The sequence below is a fragment of the Formica exsecta genome, unplaced genomic scaffold (assembly GCF_003651465.1).
Source record: "Formica exsecta isolate Colony F162 unplaced genomic scaffold, ASM365146v1 scaffold502, whole genome shotgun sequence".
NCBI classification, from domain to species: Eukaryota; Metazoa; Arthropoda; class Insecta; order Hymenoptera; family Formicidae; genus Formica; species Formica exsecta.
The window spans coordinates 142927-162517 of NW_021852264.1; the positions used below are offsets into that span (position 1 = coordinate 142927).

The 19591-nt window shown below is 34.5% G+C and overlaps 1 protein-coding gene across 4 annotated transcripts in view; it reads left to right on the top strand.

The window, feature by feature from the left end:
* LOC115241680 (acetylcholine receptor subunit alpha-like) overlaps positions 1-19591 on the top strand; it is a 159389-nt gene that overhangs the window by 135128 nt on the left and 4670 nt on the right. For all 4 annotated transcript variants that reach the window (XM_029817554.1, XM_029817555.1, XM_029817556.1 and 1 more), the window contains 3 exons: positions 17922-18068; positions 18593-18751; positions 19125-19365. In XM_029817554.1, the coding sequence (XP_029673414.1) occupies positions 17922-18068; positions 18593-18751; positions 19125-19365 (547 nt within the window). The remainder of the gene's footprint in view (positions 1-17921; positions 18069-18592; positions 18752-19124; positions 19366-19591) is intronic.

Below are 19591 nucleotides of genomic sequence, written 5' to 3' on the forward strand. Positions count from 1 at the left end.
CGGCATTGGTTTAGGAGATATAACAAATTGAAGTTTTACAGTTTTAATGCTTTTTCTCAGGTATTATAAAATAATATTAGGAAAAATGAAGCCTGTGTACGTTGTATTTGTTGTAGAGCAGATGAAAAAGTGTTTGTTTACATTTACGGGATAGGTACACGATCATGGATATTTTGTCAATAATGTGTTTTACCTATTTCTCGCAGTTCTGCTCTACACAAATACAACGTAAACAAACATCTTTTTTCCTTATTTTATAATAGAAAAAGCATTAAAACTATGAAACTTTAATTTGTTATATCTCCTAAACTAATGCCGTCCCCCACAAATTCTTGCGGGGAATTACTCAGAAGAACCTTCCCTATTTAAGTGGCAATAAAAAGAGGTGTGTTACCTTTTATGCAGTTTTACTAAATTTTCAAATAAGAAATATGGATTTATATTTTATTTATATATGAATAACCGCGCACATAATAAACAAAGAATTTTAACATTGAATCCAGAAAAATTCAAAATAATGTTTTCACGCGACGAAAAAGTTGATTTAATATTTTTCGTTTTTTTATTTATTTCGAATTAACAATATTATCTACTTAAAGAAAACCAAGACTTCAAAACTCTTCTAATCGTTGTGAGACGTATGGAACATGTCGCAGAATGAATTAATTCGGTCAAATTTTACTATTCTCTTAAAATTCTGAATTTAAGGGAGATCCTGTGCTTTCATATGTGTGTGTATATTAAACAAAACATGACTCTAAATGCGACATTCTTACTTATGAAGCCACACCATAATTGCCCGCAGACTAAGTAAACATGAAACTAATCAACGAGCTTGTCGCCGACCAATAAGTCGAGATAATGTTTGTCTTCGACGGTGATGATCCGTTGCCAATGATACTAACGATAATTAAATTCGCGGATTTATTAATCGGATTTCGTAAAATTAGAAAGGAGTACAGATCAACGTTTACTGCCGGCAATTTTGATATTTTCACGAAAGCGCTCGTGATTATGAAAATGATCTGAGTCTTTACATATTTCTCCTTTTTAAATAATGACATCATTGTGTATATGTTTTATATTAAAAATATTTCTCTATATAATTTTATATGAGAGATTGAACATATATATATATACACATAATATGTCTAAATTATTTTAATCTTCAATTCTTTGCAAATTCTACTTTGCGTATACGCGATAGACTTTTCTAATTGTCTTTTTTAGTTTTTTAGAAAATTTGGCTTTATTCGATCGATTATTGACTTGATCCATTCAATTTCTTGAATCATTTTGACTGCTATTAATTAGCATCTCCGAAAAGACAGACAAACTATAATTTATCGAAAATAAAATATGTTCATTTATAATTTATTGTTGTATAATTTATAAATTAATTTACAAATTTAGTTATTTAATTTAATTTACAAATTAAAAATCAAGAGCTTCTATATAATTTAATACAAGTAGATGAGGTAATCTTATATTTCTATACTACTTTCGCGTTATTTCCGAATACCTGTCGTATATATCGGTCAATCGGTCGTCGACATTTCGGCGCATCAATTTCAAGAATGTGTGTATTCACACCCTTTTGAAAGTTCTTGGAGCAGCTAGCACGCGCGCGCGCTCATGGAACCCTTTTCAAAGGGACCTCGTTTCAATATTAATGACGGCATTTGCCGGCTTCGTACCAGCGACATTTAACAAACGAGCCGGTCTATCTACCTCGCCATTTTTACGTGCCACCACGGCGTGATATGTTCTCAGCTCTGCTTTTTCGAACCAGCCAACCTAAAGAGACAGGATTAAAGAGCAAAATGATGAAAAACGGACTATACCTGTGCTATGCGGCGATAAGTCAGCGCGACGTTCCCGCTTTTTTTCCTTCATACATTAAAGAATCCTGCGATTATTACACTCGCTTCCATTTAACTCGCATATGCTTCTAAAATGACAATATAAAAATTGATACGAAATTCTTCGAGAAAATCGAATATTGGCCTCATAGAATATTATGTTGGTTAATTTATCGTAAAAGATATTAAATCGATCGACTTAATAATCAAATAAAGTCAAAATATTTAAAAAAGCTAGAAGAACTAAAATTTTCTAAAATATTACGCTGTTAATTGATAACTTAAAAATTTTTTAAAAGATTATACTCTCTCTCTCTCTCTCTCTCTCTCTCTCTCTCTCTCTCTCTCTCTCTCTCTCTCTCTCTCTCTCTCTCTCTCTCTCTCTCTCTCTCTCTCTCTCTCTCTCTCTCTCTCTCTCTCTCTCTCTCTCTCTCTCTCTCTCTCTCTCTCTCTCTCTCTCTCTCTCTCTCTCTCTCTCTCTCTCTCTCTCTCTCTCTCTCTCTCTCTCTCTCTCTCTCTCTCTCTCTCTCTCTCTCTCTCTCTCTCTCTCTCTCTCTCTCTCTCTCTCTCTCTCTCTCTCTCTCTCTCTCTCTCTCTCTCTCTCTCTCTCTCTCTCTCTCTCTCTCTCTCTCTCTCTCTCTCTCTCTCTCTCTCTCTCTCTCTCTCTCTTAATAAATTTAAAATATTTTAATTTTAAACTTTAAAATATATTATAAGATTATACTCTCTCTCTCTCTCTCTCTCTCTCTCTCTCTCTCTCTCTCTGCTTGTTTAAATTTTCATGCACTAAAAATCATCTGGAAATTTTCGCGCTGTTTGTCTACCAAGGCATTCGTGCGAACGGAAAAGAACGATTTCGGAAAAGACGGGAAATCACGGAGCGGCAATAATAAAAGATCTAGCGCTCCCTTGTGTGAGGACCACGGTTTAGAGAAAAGCGGCAAAGCGCGACATTCGCTTTATGGTGCGGAAAGAAAAGGCGGTAGCGGCAACAGCGATCGTTCTAGTCGTCCTGGACCCGGTCCAAACCCAAGTGTCCCGCCGTCCCTATATCTCGACCCAAGATTTTAGAGCTGACAGCAAGTTACTGTAAACCAAAATATAACGATTTCGTCGCCTTGCTAATCGTTCGTTCGTTATTAACAAATCCGCCGAGGCTGTCGTCGCAATTTTTTATTCGTAGAACGGATTCGGAAAAAAATATGATGGACGTTACGTCGACAAACGCTTTAGATTAATTGACACAAGCCGCTTTCCATCCCGCGCAGTTACGTAACACGCTCTAGAAGATCAGTCCCGCGTAAATCGTGGACTTATGAGACGGAAACAAATATATTCGGAATTTGCTCGTAGAGAATTTTATTTATATTCACCGTGCTCGCGCGCATCAGCTTTTACAAAAATTTCATCGAGAAGTTCTGAATATTTTCGATTCAAAAGAAAACTTTACGAAATTGTCTCGATTGACTTTTGTCCGTCTTTAATAAAGATATGCCGATTTCGTAAAAACAGCATTTCTTATTGATCCTTGTAAACCGGAATCGGTGCGAAAGCCAATCGAGCAAAAGAAAAGGGGAAGAAAGCAAAAGAAGAAGAATAAGAAGTATGCTCAAGTAAAGAACAGAAGCGAGACTTCGCTATTGTCTGCAGCGATTGTGTCTCATATAAAGGACGCTCGCAATATCAGCACTTCCGAGAAAAACTCGTTTCGCTAATCGTAAAGCGTGAAGTTTTGATGGAAGGGTAGAAAGAATTCTCGCGATTCTCTTCTACAAATCTGACATAGCTCTGTGGATACATATCCGCGAGTCGTAGCGATACATTCGTCATCGCGAAGTTAAGCCCTCATAGCCGGAATTATCGGAAACAGTTGCAGAAAATACTTTTGTCATAAATTGAACATGTCTGGAATCTATCTCCGGAATTAAATTTTTGCGGAAATATGGAATATCGATTGGTACGTCACGGATTTGAATTCTGCGCGTTGTAACATCGGCATTAGCGGACGATTGTGTTTGACATTTCTTCAAGAAATTTGTATCAAATATCAGGAACTTTTTGTCCCTCGGAATTCTCTCGTTAGAAAAATTTAAAGCGATAATAAATGCGCGATGTTCCCTAAACCGAAAATCGATGCCGCTCCGTTTCGCCTAGAAGCAGCGCGCAAGATGTTCCCGATTTAATGCAAGATCCGCTCTAAATATGGTTGCTTATTCCGGACAGCTAAATTGGAAATTCCAGCCGGTAGTCGCGCAAGGCGGAGGTAGAGCGCTAGGAGATTTCCGTTTGCCGACCGCGAACCTCGGCTGCTCCTGCGGGAACAGAATCCAATTTGAACGTACCACGATTCCCGAATCGAGATAAAGGTTCACCTAAGTGCGCCGATCGCGTCACGCATCCGCGCTCAAAACCGAGAAGGAGATACACTTGATAAAATTTGTCTTGGAGAAAGTTAAAATCATTATTATATCCTTCTTTGCGCTCGCTATATATATTCAAATATATAATATATACATATATTCAGATATTTCAAAAGAATGACATTATTTGAAATACGTTGATTATTCCGAAAACCGAAAAGAGAGAGTAAAATATTTTACGCTTATTCATAATTATAATAATAATGAAAAGTTAAGTAACATTTATCAAGTAAGATATAAGTTCCAAGACGGCTGCATATAAATATCATTCTATGACAAGAAAAATTATCCCTCAGGGGCTCACAATAGTGAGTACGAGCATAGCGAACTCGAGATACCCGAGCTACTTCTTATACTGGGAATTTTCTAATCAGATTGCCCAAGTCTCTTGGAAATATAAATAAAGAGATATTTTTGAAAACTGTTGGACTGTATCCATTAAAATAATTATTATTCAAATGATCTAACGAGCTAATTTAAAATTATGTCTCTCCATTCAGGTACGAATTTTTTTTAATCTTTTTCCTGTGATCTTATTATATAATACATTTAAATATTTATCTAGTTTTTATCATAAATAAAAATCTTTTAAAGCGCGAATGTTTAATTATGATTGCAAATGTAGATTAAATACTTAGATTAAAAATTGGGCTTCTAGATACTGCGATAAGCGCACAATGTAATTTAGAAACGAAAAAATGAAGGCAAGATTACTACGAAGAAGAATTCCAGGCATAAGCATTAATTCTACTTACTTCTTTATAATGTCGTCAATTTTATTATAAGATTAATCAAACGTTTCTAATTGACGCCCGACCGCGTTTCTCATAATCCTTTAAAAACGAAAAGCAATCTTATCGTTAAATAACTTTGCGAATAAAGAATTTCTCGACTGTGTTATCTATCTTCGTGTCTTACCTATCCTACAGAGCCATTTTTCGCGCACGGAAATGATATACGGGAGTATTCCTCACGGAGGCACCGAATAATAATCGAATTTAATTTGCTCGGAAAATGGTGGAAAGAGAGAGCTTGAAAAAAAATGAGAACAGCGCTGAAGCCGCGCTACGGTCGGAAAATAACTGCGAATCCGTATTGAGGCCATAATTACAGCCGATCGGTCTTTAAAGCTAGTAAAATTGAGCTTTACAATCTCATCCGGACGTCAAGCATGCGCGCGAAAACTTTTCTATATTCCGCGTTTCATTATGCATCTCACCGTTATTTCTTATAGCCGAATTGGCAGATGACGTTGCCTTTCGCGCTCACTCGAGCGAATCTTGCCTTTCGGAAGTTATTCGCGTCAATCGACGAAGAGGATTTCACGAGTGCGAATTGTCATATTTTCCACAGTCGTAGGGACAAAATGGAAACTGAAATTGACATAATGGTTAAAGTCGCGATATATACGAGATGTCGCAGAATTGTTGGAAAGTGGACTTATAATGCTGTTCCCCTGAAATTTAGATATAAGTTTTTTCTTTTAAAGAATTTTTCAAACATTCATTCCAAGCCTATGTATATTCGAACAGGATGTAATGTACATGTAACATTCTGTGTAATGTAATATTTGGATGCAATCTGGAAAATGTATTTCTTACAATGAGAAAAAGTTTATTATGAGATGCGCAGAAGATTTGATGCTAATAACACCGGATATATTCCGTTAACGTCAAGATAATGCCGGATCCATGAAAGATTGACATAAATCCCTGGTGACACACAACGATGCTAGAAGCGCCCTACTTGCTCTCCCGGATATCCATCAAAATCCTATGCACCACGGATCTTAATGCATGTGAGTTGCATCAGCGTGTCGAATTCGAAGGCTCTGCAACCTTTGCATACAAAAGTAAAACGTGCTATCGAAACCAATGATAAATGCTTTAAATGGAAAATGGCAGTTTTGTCGATATTGAGATGTCATTTTATTCTTAAGTTTAAAGTAAGAATTAAAAATGTTTATTAATTAATGAAATCTTATTTTGTTAATTTTAAATGGGCTTTATTTAAAGATGTGATAAAATACTCTTAATATTAAATAAATTGTGAAGAAATAATGTTGAAAATAAGTAAGACCTAGAAAGCTATCGATGATCACAAATTCTTATTCTTAAATAAATTTTACAAGATAATTGCATTATCATTTAAAGCATAAAAGTATTTAATGTCGAGAAATGTCAAATAACTGTAAATATAATAGCTATTTATATTTTTAATCTTCTTTAAAAAAATCTTTCAAAGTTTCAATTCAAAAGAATCATTTGTTATAATCTACAGATAAATCGCTCTTTAAAGATCTTTACTTTAAAACATTCTATATTCTTAAAAAATGTACCTTATGTGCGAATAGATGAGAAATATCGCAAGTACCAAGTAGTGAAAAAATTTAAACTAAACTCTTTCAACATCACTTTTATTCCTTTGTCCTCGTCAGGTATGAAGAAGTTATTAGCACGAGTTACTTTCAATCTAAATTGCTAGCCAAGCGAACAATTTTTAGTACGGGGAAGTTGAAAATAGAAACGAGCGGCGCAAATGCTTTTTTTCAACGTGTAACGAATTTATGGTTTAAAGCGCTTTTCATTTGCGTGCAATTTTTGAAATTATTACATATCTATAGAAATAATGTCCTACTTCAATAGATGCTCACTGTTCCAAATAAGGCAGGTATTTACCGATTTTACGGATCGAAGAGAATAAAAATGAAGAGAAGATATATTGTATTTGGGAATATATTTTATGCTAATTAAAATATAATGCTCTAAACATTACTTTGTATAACACATATACATTATATATATTTATACTATACAATTTAAATAATCTGATATGAAAAACAATATACTGTGATTTTTCTCACAATGATATATATGATATAGTTAATATTCATTATGCAATTATAAAGTAATTTTTTTCAATAATCATTAAAAAATATTAAAATATAACTAAACTGTATCTAAATCGATATTTAACAATATCAATTTTATTATTGTGCAATCATCACATCATTGTTTTATTTAATCATGGAAGCTCAATTACTCCTCATAACGTGTAACAGTAGCAAACCTCTTGGATCTCTGCCGGATTTTGTTTTTCGGAGAAACTTTCCGGCAATTCGTCTTGCTATCGACTAAGTTCTTTAGTGCTTGAAGCGAATGATAGCGCCGAAAATCCGTGCAGAGTGCAGCTATATATAGGTGGTTACAAATCCTTACGTGCACCCCGCTATCGAGGTTTATCTCGGATTGCGGTTGACTGGTACTACCCCTTCGCGTCCCATCATGGTGCGCAAGAGGACACGGCAATCCTTTTCGCGATAAGCGAAACTCGTAAGGGATGATCCCACCCTGCCGCGCCTGGAGAAGCGTCACTGTGTTAGTACGTGAGATACGAGTTTTCCGAAACGCGCGGCTGCGCACTGTACACGATATTGTACTTTCGCAATATACGTGCTCCGACTCGCTACCAGAACGTAGAAATATGAAATAACAATATTTGAATTAGATTGTTTATTGCGAAAGTTGTACAAATATTAACTTTTTTACACGAGCGCGTTAAAAAGAAATTATATTTTAAAACAGATTGTCATATGTTTTTATACCAAATACGAAAATATGTAGTGATCGAAAATATTTAGATTGTACTTTGTTTTTGGCGAGTTTCATATAATAAATCTAAATGAAATAATCAAACTATTGCTGAAAAAATTAAAATATCTAAAACTGAAAAATAGAGCGATATAATTCTGGAATAAAGAATTTATAAAACGTTTTTTAAAATTATATGAGAAACGAAATAAATGTTTGTTGCATTTATTCATCGGGAGCACTTATGATGTGCACTTAATATAGTGGAAATCAACGTCGCAACTGTATAAACAAAGGTTAAGAGAATGTCTCGCCCCGAGCTGCAGAAGCCCTTTGAGTCACCGAGCCATTAAATTTTCTCCTGCTTCTTAATACGGGACTCGAGGAAAATTATGTGAGTGCTTCGTCGCAAAGGAATTGAAGAAGCATTTTATTACTTAAGAAAGTTCGCTCGAAATAAATGCTCACCATAGCACTTCTTTCTGGATGCATAAAGTTTTCGCAAGTCTCCGGAATATAAAACTAACTAATATTATAGTATTTTATTTTATCGCTTGTTATTATTGCCTCTTGATATGATATATACAATAATATAAATACACAAATATGGTAAATATCTCTCATTGGACAAAATTAAACGATTTACTAACGCAATGCATAAATAATCTAAAATTCAGTAATAAATAATAACAAATAATAAATAAATAATTGTTTTGCAAATTCATATTTTATATATAAAATTCATGTAAAACATTCTTTACAAATTTTATTTGACATATTACATGTTAAATATGTTGGCAATTTGAAGCAAAAACAAGGCATTTGTTAAATGCAAAAATTAAGATAATATAAAAAAAAAGCTTATGGTCATTCCTTAAAATAAAAAATAAAAGTTTATTAATTTTGATGAAATTATTGACAACTTTGCTACAATTGAATCTTGAGCCACTTTACATGGTTTTCAATAACATTAAGAGTATATATATGCAGTGTATTATTCTTCTATAAAATTATAATAAATATCACTATAGACATTGATATTGAAACATATAGAAAGTATATAGAAAAAAAATATATATATATTTTTTAATGTACCTCGTAATACAGCATTATCGTGCAAGAATAATTAATTATAATATTAAAAATAGTCAAAGAGTGCACATACGTGCCATCTAAGCATAGCTTAACAGGATCTTGCTAATTCATCATGTCAAGACATTCGCGCAAATATTAATACCGTGGAGACTCGCTTTAGGGTCGACGACTCGCGTGAGTTATCACTTGTCTCTCCTTACGCGGGGCTTTTCTACTCGCCCAAGTGGGCAATAATGGCATTAGTCTGGCAAACCGACTGAATTCTGTCGCCTCGCGCTCTTCTCTTCTACTTGATTTATCTTACTAAGATAACATTAACACTTATGTAGAATAGTTAGACTCATCTTCTCTCAACGAAAATTCATCTTGAACACAATATACAATAGCAAACAATTAAGTTCAATCTAGCAAACACATATTAAGCGGACTAAAAAAAAAATGTTATTATCAATTTTTTAATAACTGAAATCAAGAGAGAGGAAAACATGAATCGTAAAATTACAATTAATAGTTTTAATTTCTGTAAAAAAAGGTGATTCTCTTATAGAATAATAAAAAGAGAAATTATCTGGAAAGGATTAACACAACTATATTTTAACTCGACGATTTTATTCGCGAGGTAATTTGCAAAATATTGCTTGCGAAATACTATGCTAAAGCGTTGATAAAACTTCTTAATTGATGGCAATGAGATACGTGCTTGCGCTCTTTATAGACGTGTGTGAGATGCAAATAGATGTTCGTAAATGGAAGCCCCGAGATAAAATCGCGTAACTCGTCGGAGTTTACAGCCATAATGGAAAATGCATCCGCCATGCGATACAACGGCGTAACATTCGTGTTCGCGCGATTATGACAGATCGTCTTCTGACGAATCGATGTATGATCTCAATACTTTAACGCGAGTCCACTTGAAAGCCGACTTTAATGATACTCTGAAAGTAGAAGGTGCAAATTTTCTTGTTTTCGCTAACGCGCGCGATAACGAGTGCTAAAATATGCATGAAAATTTACAAGCATGAGAATATTAACGTCACTGTAAACTTTATGCGCGATTAAAGCAAACAGTGCGATTTATTGACAAAATTTATTTTGCGTAATAAATTAAACAGCTCGCTCACTTTAGCGAGAACGGACCATCAACTCTCGTAAATGCATATTTGATGAGCTTTTTTACAAACAGATTTCAGCTCTTCCTCTGGGATTCTTTTGTAAAGTATTCCCCCGTTTCATACATGAGTACTATATATCGTCGTTATTTTATGAAACCTTCAACGCGTCGTAAAATCATATATGTTAGAAGAGGGATGGAAGACGAACTTTCATTGATTTTATAATGTGATATATTATTGCTTAATATATTAACGGATGCAAAATATAACTTTTTCCATCCTATAGAACTCAGTGAGTAGAATCTAATAATATTGAAATCATAAAATAGCCGACTCGATTGCTTGAAAAAAATAACGACAGTATGTAAAATAACGGGAGCGAAATAAAACGCGCACATTTTCTTTTATTATATATTTATTTACGGTTTTTAATTTGTTTATACAACAAAACACATTTTTCAAAATTTAAGCTAAATTATTTACAACTTATTTCAAATATTCCGCTTTATTAATTATTTTGAATGAACATTTATTTGTATATATTAATTGTTATAAATCGGAATCGAATGCACAATTTAAATTTAAACTTTTCTCTCTTGTATTTTATTCTATTCTCTAACATCTGATTCGCTCCAGTTCACTGCTTTTGAATCTTGCATCCCTATTCGTCGAGTACCTTTTCCGAGTGGACAGTGATGTCGTTACTCTTGCTAAGTAAATTTCATCGCCTTGAGTGCCGCTCTCTTCGACTTGTCACGCTTGTAAACGGCAGCGATGTTCCAGCTCGTGTCAGCTTCTCTATTAAAAGTTTCGTCCGTGCGACAGCGTCTTTATGTCAAAATACGACGGAAAGGCGAAGAGGCGCAAATGTCGATTCACTTTTAAGGATCTTAAAAGCGACACTCGCTGACAAAAACGTTCAAGCATAAAAAAAGTCTGTGTCGATGTCTAAAAAAGGACGAAAATGTTAAATGTGTATTACAATTATATATATTAATTATAATTTAAAGACGACATGGAAAAATGGATATAAATTGTTTGAACATTTGGTTTTGGAAATTTTACTCCGGAATAAATAGTTAATGATATCGAAATATAATTACAATGTTGATATGTATAAAATTTATGAGAATATTTACCAAAATTGAAAGAATTGATAAATTAAATTATTAATAACATTCTATGCCCAAAAGTAATATGCGAATGCTTAACGCGAAAAATTATTTTCGAAAAATTATAAAAATATCTTCCGATGGAAATTGAAAGAACGCATATATTCATGCGAAATTTCTTTGCAATCTAACGGACAACCGATACACACATTAAATTCAAATGCGGATTGATAGAGCAAATAGATGAAGAATAAAAGATGATATGTTCTCTCTCTTTCTCTCTTTCTCTTTCTTTCTTTTCCGAATAACCATCGTTCTTCTTAGATGCCAGCTACAGTGATTGAGTGAATAAAACGACGAAGCACTTTTCTCGATACTGGCTCGTGACAAGAAGATTTATGATAAATACGCATGAATAACGATAGATATATAGTTCTTACACTGTACAGCACACTGTTCATTAACGGATTATATTTTTTGCAACTGAATTTTGTGACTATCAATGTTTCTTCCTAATTCTAGCAATCTCACATTTACAAGAAAAATGTATCTTAATGTTAATAGACGTATTTGTTTGCTGATACAGATTTTTTCGAATTCTTTCTTAACTATAAACAATTAATAAAGTATAATTTTTTTGCTGACGATCGGGATATATTCTACCTTTAACATTTATATCGTATTATAACGTATAAAATTTTACAATCGAACGGTACATCGATTTTTTTATATGAGAACGCTGCATGGCATTAATAATGGGATTATGCGATCTTTATCGACATTGCGATAACGCGCTTGAACACGTTACCACTAGGACACGTTATTAAATATTCAATGGATGATCATATGGGATTTATTACCTCGCGAGAGACCGGCTTGAAAAACGTTATTGCCCGGCGGCGTCCAATATGACCAGAGTCCGGCATGGAAAAATATTCCGAACAAGTTCGGAACTCAGTTGCCATCGGTGTAAAAAATGTCAGAAGAAACGCCGTACATAACCGAAAGGGATGAAAGGGAAGCCGATACATCGTCCTCGGCCGAACGACGTAGACAACGCGAAAAAATAGGAGACAAAAAGAAAGGGGGCGAGAAAGTTTGTACGTGCTCGCATTACTGATAGGACTGTATCCGCGAACTTTAAATAAGTTCGGAACTCGGACCCTGGCCGCGGGGCCCATTACGATGCCGATCGGCGCATTAAACGGCGAGAGGGAAATATCGTCCCAACTTTTGCGATCCTTGAAACGTGAATCTTCCGCGCGATCTTGTTACAGAGCGTATCAAAACTCTCACTGTCCAGATTTCCTTCACTGTTTTTGAATAGAGAAGGTTCTTAAAGTCACATATTTTATTTCAAGATATTGTTGTATTCCTCTCTAAAATATATTGAAAAGATATTGTTAACGATTTAACGAGATATATTTAATAAAATAATTATTGTCATATTAAAAAATTACGCATGTATACGTGTACAACGATATAAAATAGCATACATATAAACATCTTTTATAATCAATAGCATGTATGATTAGATAATATTGAGAAATCTTGTTGGAAATTAGAAATTTATACTCTCTTTCGCATATTCAATTGTACATATGCGATATAACGAATTCAGTTATAACTCTAAGGCACTTTCCAACGATGTTGCGGCGGTCGATAAATAATTCCCCTAAAGACCTCGGGACCACACCAACCGGAATGCATTAACCCGAATTAATACGTTTACGTTTCATTTGCGAATTCAATATTTGCCAGCGGATAACAGCGGATATGCGAGCATCAGCAAACACGGGCACTCCTTACATCGCTAGTTGAGATTCTATCCAGAAATAGAACTCGGTTCACTGTAGTTTCGCGATGTAATAATCATTCGATTCAAAAACGGACAGTTCTCTCTTGTGCATGTTTCGGAACTTTAATTAAACTTTTGTGTAAACCACGCTTATACCGCTAATAAGAGAGAGCGAAGTCGCACTTAGTAACTTTAGTTTAATTTAAATGTTAAATGTGCCGTTTAAATGAAACTGCTATAGCGATGTATCAGAAAGTTAATTCCGCTTGGATGGATTAACATAAACATTATAGAAATGCATCTTTTTATAAATTCTCTACTAATATATACATAATCTCCAAGATGTATACATCTACAGAGTTTACTGTCTCAAAAAATGCTTTTTCCTTTTAAATATTAAATCTTGTAAATTGAAAAAAAAAACACTACTAAAAGACATTAATTAATTAATGCGTACATAAAAATTGAAAAATATTTGTCATTTAAATATTAATTAATCTGAAATTACTTCTGCAGAAACTACATACAATTATTTTATATATATATTATAATATTATATACTATAATATATATTCTATGTATCCTACTATATTATCACCGCAATTCGCTCTTTCTAGCAAAGTTTCAAGAGATCATCTTTTTCTTGCATTAAAATACAACGAACAATATAGTTTACAAAGTGTACTATGAGTCTCAAGGTGTTCGCTCCCGATAGCGGTAACTTTAATCGCTCTTTCGCATCTTCTGGCGGAATATAACAAAGTTAACGAGTGGGAAAAAACAAAGTATACGCGACAACTTATCTATCTTCTTCTACTTCTTTCCTTTTTCCGGAAACTTTGTTGAGAGTCATCTCACGGTTACGAGCAGTGGAAACTCACGGTTGCAGTTCGATCAGGCGAGACGCCATAGAGTTCCCCTCTTCCGGTCATTCGCCGGTCTACGTGCTCGAGATACGTGAACGACTTTTTCGAACGTGATTAGGATTCATGCGGTCGCCACTCCGAAGATGAACGGTCGCAAAACGGTACGTAGAGTACGCGAAGTAGGTCAAGCTCACGAGGACGGCCCGGGAAGAAATATTTCGATTCGCCGAAAGAGCGAAGAGAGAAAGAGAGCAACGAAGAAAACGCGAAAATGTACCGAGGTAATGCATCATCCGGATGTAGGTTACATCCTGCTTAGCTCGACCTGGCTTTGGAACCTATTATAGCTTCGCAGTTAACAATTCTCGTTCGTTGTTTCCCTGAGAACATACAGTTTCTTTTGGAGAAAGAATAATTTTTCTTGTTTGCCCGTTTTTTATTTTATCCTGTCAGACTGTTAGATAGGAATATATAACGCGACAGTTATAAATAATGATACAATAATTTTGATGTATTGCAATTATTGTCGTCGCTCTTGCTATTCTGAACCGCCGCGCTTTTTCTGTCGCATCCATTTTCCTAAATCTTCGCATTTCTCGCGCATCCCCTTTATCCCTTCCCTCCCTCTACATTTTTTGTAAAGCTTTTCCGGACCCTTGCTACCATCTCGCGTAACATTCTTCTCTTCGTGACTGATGGCCAACGATGATGAAGCAAATTTGTACGACGTCGTTTCTCCGGCGTGACGCGGCTGATTCATAGCGAGAATCGAAAGCGTTTTCTTTGACGTACTTGCGTTTTGTCAAAAAATCACGCGACATTATTTAACTTACTGAGAGAGCTTTATGCATAAAGTAGGTGACCATTCAAAATTTTTAAAGGCAATGTAGTAAAAAATGGGATACGTCTTCTTTAAGATATGCTCTTTTATTGTCAGAACTTTTCTGTATACATTTCATTTTAACTCAAAAGGAATATTTTGAACCAAATGCGCGAAATGTAAATGGTTGGCTTTAAACGATGTGTCATTTGTAAAAAAAAAAAACGCGTAAGCTAGCACAGCGCACGTTACGCGAGTGAAGGAGCGTATTTCTTCTTCTGCTTCTTATTGTTAGATATACACTGGCAAATGCGAGCAATAGACTACGCGCATCCGAGATCTAATGGTCTTTTTCTCAGAAAATTGGTAGAGAAGTAAAGGATCGTCCTGTGATTTCACGATTCATTCCACGTCCACAAGTGCCTTGGAACAGCGAAAGGCTTTTTACTCCCCGATAGCTCTCAAATTTGCAATATTTCTCTGGATTACGCGGCCAAGTCGAGCCGCGATGAGCGCAAGATGAAGATTACTTATCTCTGAGGCGGATTTAGTTTTCATTGAAAGAAAAAGAAGAATCAAAGAAAGAAAAGGAAGAAGAATCGGTTAAGCGTAACAATATGCGCGGCGACCGTCGTGAATTATTTTCAAGAAAATATTTGATATTCAACCTTCTCATTAAGGAAGATTCCGATTTTACAATATGAATGCGCATTGATAAAGGCGAAGTCTTTTTCAACGATGCAGCTTTTGTAGAAATTTTTTATGTGCTCTGTTGCATAAATTATAAACATTTCTCTTAATTAAAGATACGAATCTCCGAGAATTCAAAATCCTGCAGAATAAAGAATAGTTTAATATTATTTTATATAAGCTTTATAGAATTAATTCTCTCGTGTATTCAATATCTTTTCTAAAGAAAAGTACTTTTACGCGCATTCTGAAATGAATAAATAAAAATAAAATTAAACGCTACGAGAGAAACGCGCGAGGATGAAATCGAAACGTTTGAAGTTCACCGATTTGGAACTTGAAAGGGAGTCTCGAGTATTAACTATTATCGACGTGGAGGATGTCAAACGTGTCTCTACGGAGCATGTAGCCTCAGCCTTAAGACGCATACCAAGCAAATCGATGATCTACTTGGGCAACGAAGAGAGAAGCGATGAGTCTCCTTGAAGACGAGGGAGTCAGCAAATTGGCGAATTGGGCCGACAGCATGCGGGTTGTTGTTTGAGTGGAAGCCACGTGCTCTCCCGTATATGTATAAATCTGGACGTACGTGTGTGAGGAAACCTCCTAATAGCTTTGAACGTTGCAAGGATGCAGTAGGTGTGACACATTAATCAGTAGCAGTGTTCGCCAAGGGTGGGCACCAGCCACCCGTGGAGCCGAATCTTGAAACATACAGCGTCTCGCTTGGATGTTGCGCACTTCTCGTGATTCAGGACGTTGAAGATATAAATTGAAAAAAAATACCGCTTCGATATTGAGATACTAATAGCTCTTTTAAGCTACTGACTTGATTGAGGACTTAAAGAATATCGCGATATAATACCAACGCGAGGAAATTTGCGCGAATAGAAGATAAATAACAAATTATTATTTTTTAATTATTTAATTTTAAACGAGCAAAGAATCTTAGAATCTTAATTTTGTCATCACAATGCGTAATGGAAAATTTAAAAATCATAAGAAAAGAGAGACGTTTAATCAAATTTCTAAATCAAAGAAATCGAATTTAAAGTTTACAAAGAAATTTATCGTTGATATAAAGTACAATCTCTGTCACATCCTGCATAGCGCCAAATCCTTTTTTTTATCAAGATTTTAAAGGGAGTATTTCGTTCTTCTTGGTTCGACATCATTATAAATTTCCGCTGACAAGAATACGACAAATTCCACACATAGCATTCACCATTTTTACGATTGCATATTTATCTTTGCAAAGTCTCTTTTTCATTATAACAAGAAATTTCATTATTTCATCTTCTTCTTATTTGTTTAATATATGTATAGCTCGCTGAAATCGATTCAATATTTGAGTCTAAGAACATAAATATATAATGCGATAATCAATTTAATGTTTTATATAAAAATAATTTTTATATGAAACATAAGAAATATGTATATAGCATTCAAATGATAATTTATATTAAAATGTTAAAGTTTATCTTGATGCTTTACCGGAAATATCTTTCTTATCACGTCTTTCGTTCGAGATTACACATTTGGAGCGAAGATGGCTTCGAGGACGTCTAATACGCGAACATTATGGCGCATTTTGCCCGAGAATGACTAACGCGCGTGCTCGCCAGGAATGATAAAAAGCGAACGAGAAGATCGAGGACCCACGTCGCTGCGGCAACGTAGTCCGAATCTATAAATGGTTCCAAGTCGTGTCAAAGGAAATGGATCCAATTTAAATCGCGGTCTGTCCTTTATCCAACCGGCCAGCCAGATTTCCCCATCGTCGAACGGATCTGCGTTATGAATGATCTTGTGAGATTTACATTTCGTTCTGCCTCCAATGCCAATTCTGGTTATACATTGCGGCAATTTGCCTTCGTTCGACAAGATGAGCTCGCGGATGAATCGAACATTTTTTTTTTCCAAGTTCTGGCATTTTGGAAAAATCTAGTCTATTAAAAGTGAAAACATACTCGACTTTTTATATTACAGTATCATATAAAGCGCAAGATAACATGTTATTGCTTCAAAAATGTCTTTGATATTTTTTTTAAGCAGAAATTCGTGATTACTATTAAGATAACAAAGCCATTGGGTATAAAGAGCTTATGTGATTATAATTGCAGTGATATGAATCTACTATGTATACGACCCCGTGTACCGTGCGTAGGAAGACTTCTTTTCTAGCTTACTGTGGATTAAAATCTCCACCGTAATACAGCAGTGCTTATTAAAAATTTAATTAGAGTTCTATTAAAATTCATTAGATTGCAGTCCGTTTTTGATTACGTTGCTATGCAAAATGGATACAAGAATTATATATTTGGAATTATAGTAATATTCACATTATGTGATATGCAATGAATTTGTTTTGTTAGTAACACTCTATGCAACCAATAATTTTCAGATTACCTATTATTTAAGATATTGCTTACATATATATTATAGATAACAAAATAACTTGTAATAACATAATATATATGCTGGCACTTATTTTTTAATAACATACTTTTTATACGTTTATAACAACTAAATGATCTCTCTCTTTATATCTTTCAGTATATGCGTTACGGTGGTCGTTCTCAACGTTCACTTCCGTTCACCACAGACGCACAAAATGGCACCCTGGGTGAAGAGGGTTTTTATACACATTCTTCCGCGACTTCTAGTCATGAGAAGACCTCAATATAAATTTGAAGCAAACAGGTATCGCACACACACATACAAATATAATCGGAGAATACGTATTTATTGTTCAAAGATATAAAGAAATTTATAAATTTATGTTTATCTTCTTTTTTCACTTACTTTAAGAAATTTAAAATTGAAGATTATTAAAAATAATTTTTTTTTTGTTTTTCTCTTATTTATATGAAAAAATTTTAATTTTTTTAGAATTATTTATCAATAGATTTAATATTAAAAATTACAAATATCCAGAAAAAAGGTCATATTTTTACGAAGAATAAATCGACTTCAATCTGATTAAAAAGTACGCGAACAAAAAAGTCAGAGCAGTACTTTTAAAGCATCTAAATTTGCACCAGCGACAGAAATCAATAGTCAAGAGCTTTGTTACGTAAAGATTTCATGTTATACATATTTGGCGCGCGAGTTTGTCTTGTGTTTTAGTCTCGACAATGATCATCAGTCAGTCATTCACCGTGCCGCTTTTAGAACATACGACACTTGCATTAAAATTCTCCGCGCCCGATTGTCTGCGTTTACAGGTACACTTCCGGTAGAGTGTTAATGAGGACCGTCAGGGGAAAGGAGAAAACCTGCTATTATCCTTACCCTCCATCGACTCAGGAAGACAGTGAGGAGCACCTCACACCCAAGAGATTCCACAGCCGTCCTCCATCAAAGGAAGACCTCTCGCCTTCCAGGTATTTATGATAATACGAAACGCTTCGTAATTACCTCTTTGATCTTGATATTCTCTTACAGACGCTTTTCAAACTAACATTGACATATTTTGCTAAAGAGTTATAATTGCAAATTTAAAGAGAGAGAGAGAGGATAATTATAATAAATAATATAATTAAATTATATAATTACATTAAATTTAGGATAATTTTTTTAGAATAACTTTTTTTACAAATTATTTTTTTAATCATAAATTTAATTTAAGATTAAATTATAAATTATTATTGTTCTTATAATATGTTAAATAAAAATACTGCACAATACTGGGAGAAATATGTGTATTAATGGGCATGAATAATATCAACAATATTATTTGCCCTTTATTCGCTTTAGTCTTACAGACGGTGCGAGGTTTGGAGGTAGCTGCTTAATTCACGGTCCTCCTTTACCATTGCACACCGAATGCGAGGATCTCTCGGTTTCCGGAGACGGAGGCATACAGGAAGTCAAAAGTCCCGTACTCCGAAGCCCGCCCGCCTTCTCGCATTCCCGCTGTCCGCCGGAAGTGCACAGATCCTGCATCTGCGTGCGTTTCATCGCCGAGCACACCAAAATGCTCGAAGATTCGACTAAGGTATAAATCTATTAAAAATCAAATAAATGAGGAAATAAATAAAATGCAAATAAAGAAATAGAAATAAGTAAATACAGAATATATAAAAGATCAGCTTTTTCAATAAAAAAATTTTATTGGTATTTTTATTTATTTGTTTCTCTTAATAATATTTTATAAAATCTATATCCGATTGTGAATAGAAAGAGAGACATATATATTGTATTTGGATTACTTAGATTTTAGA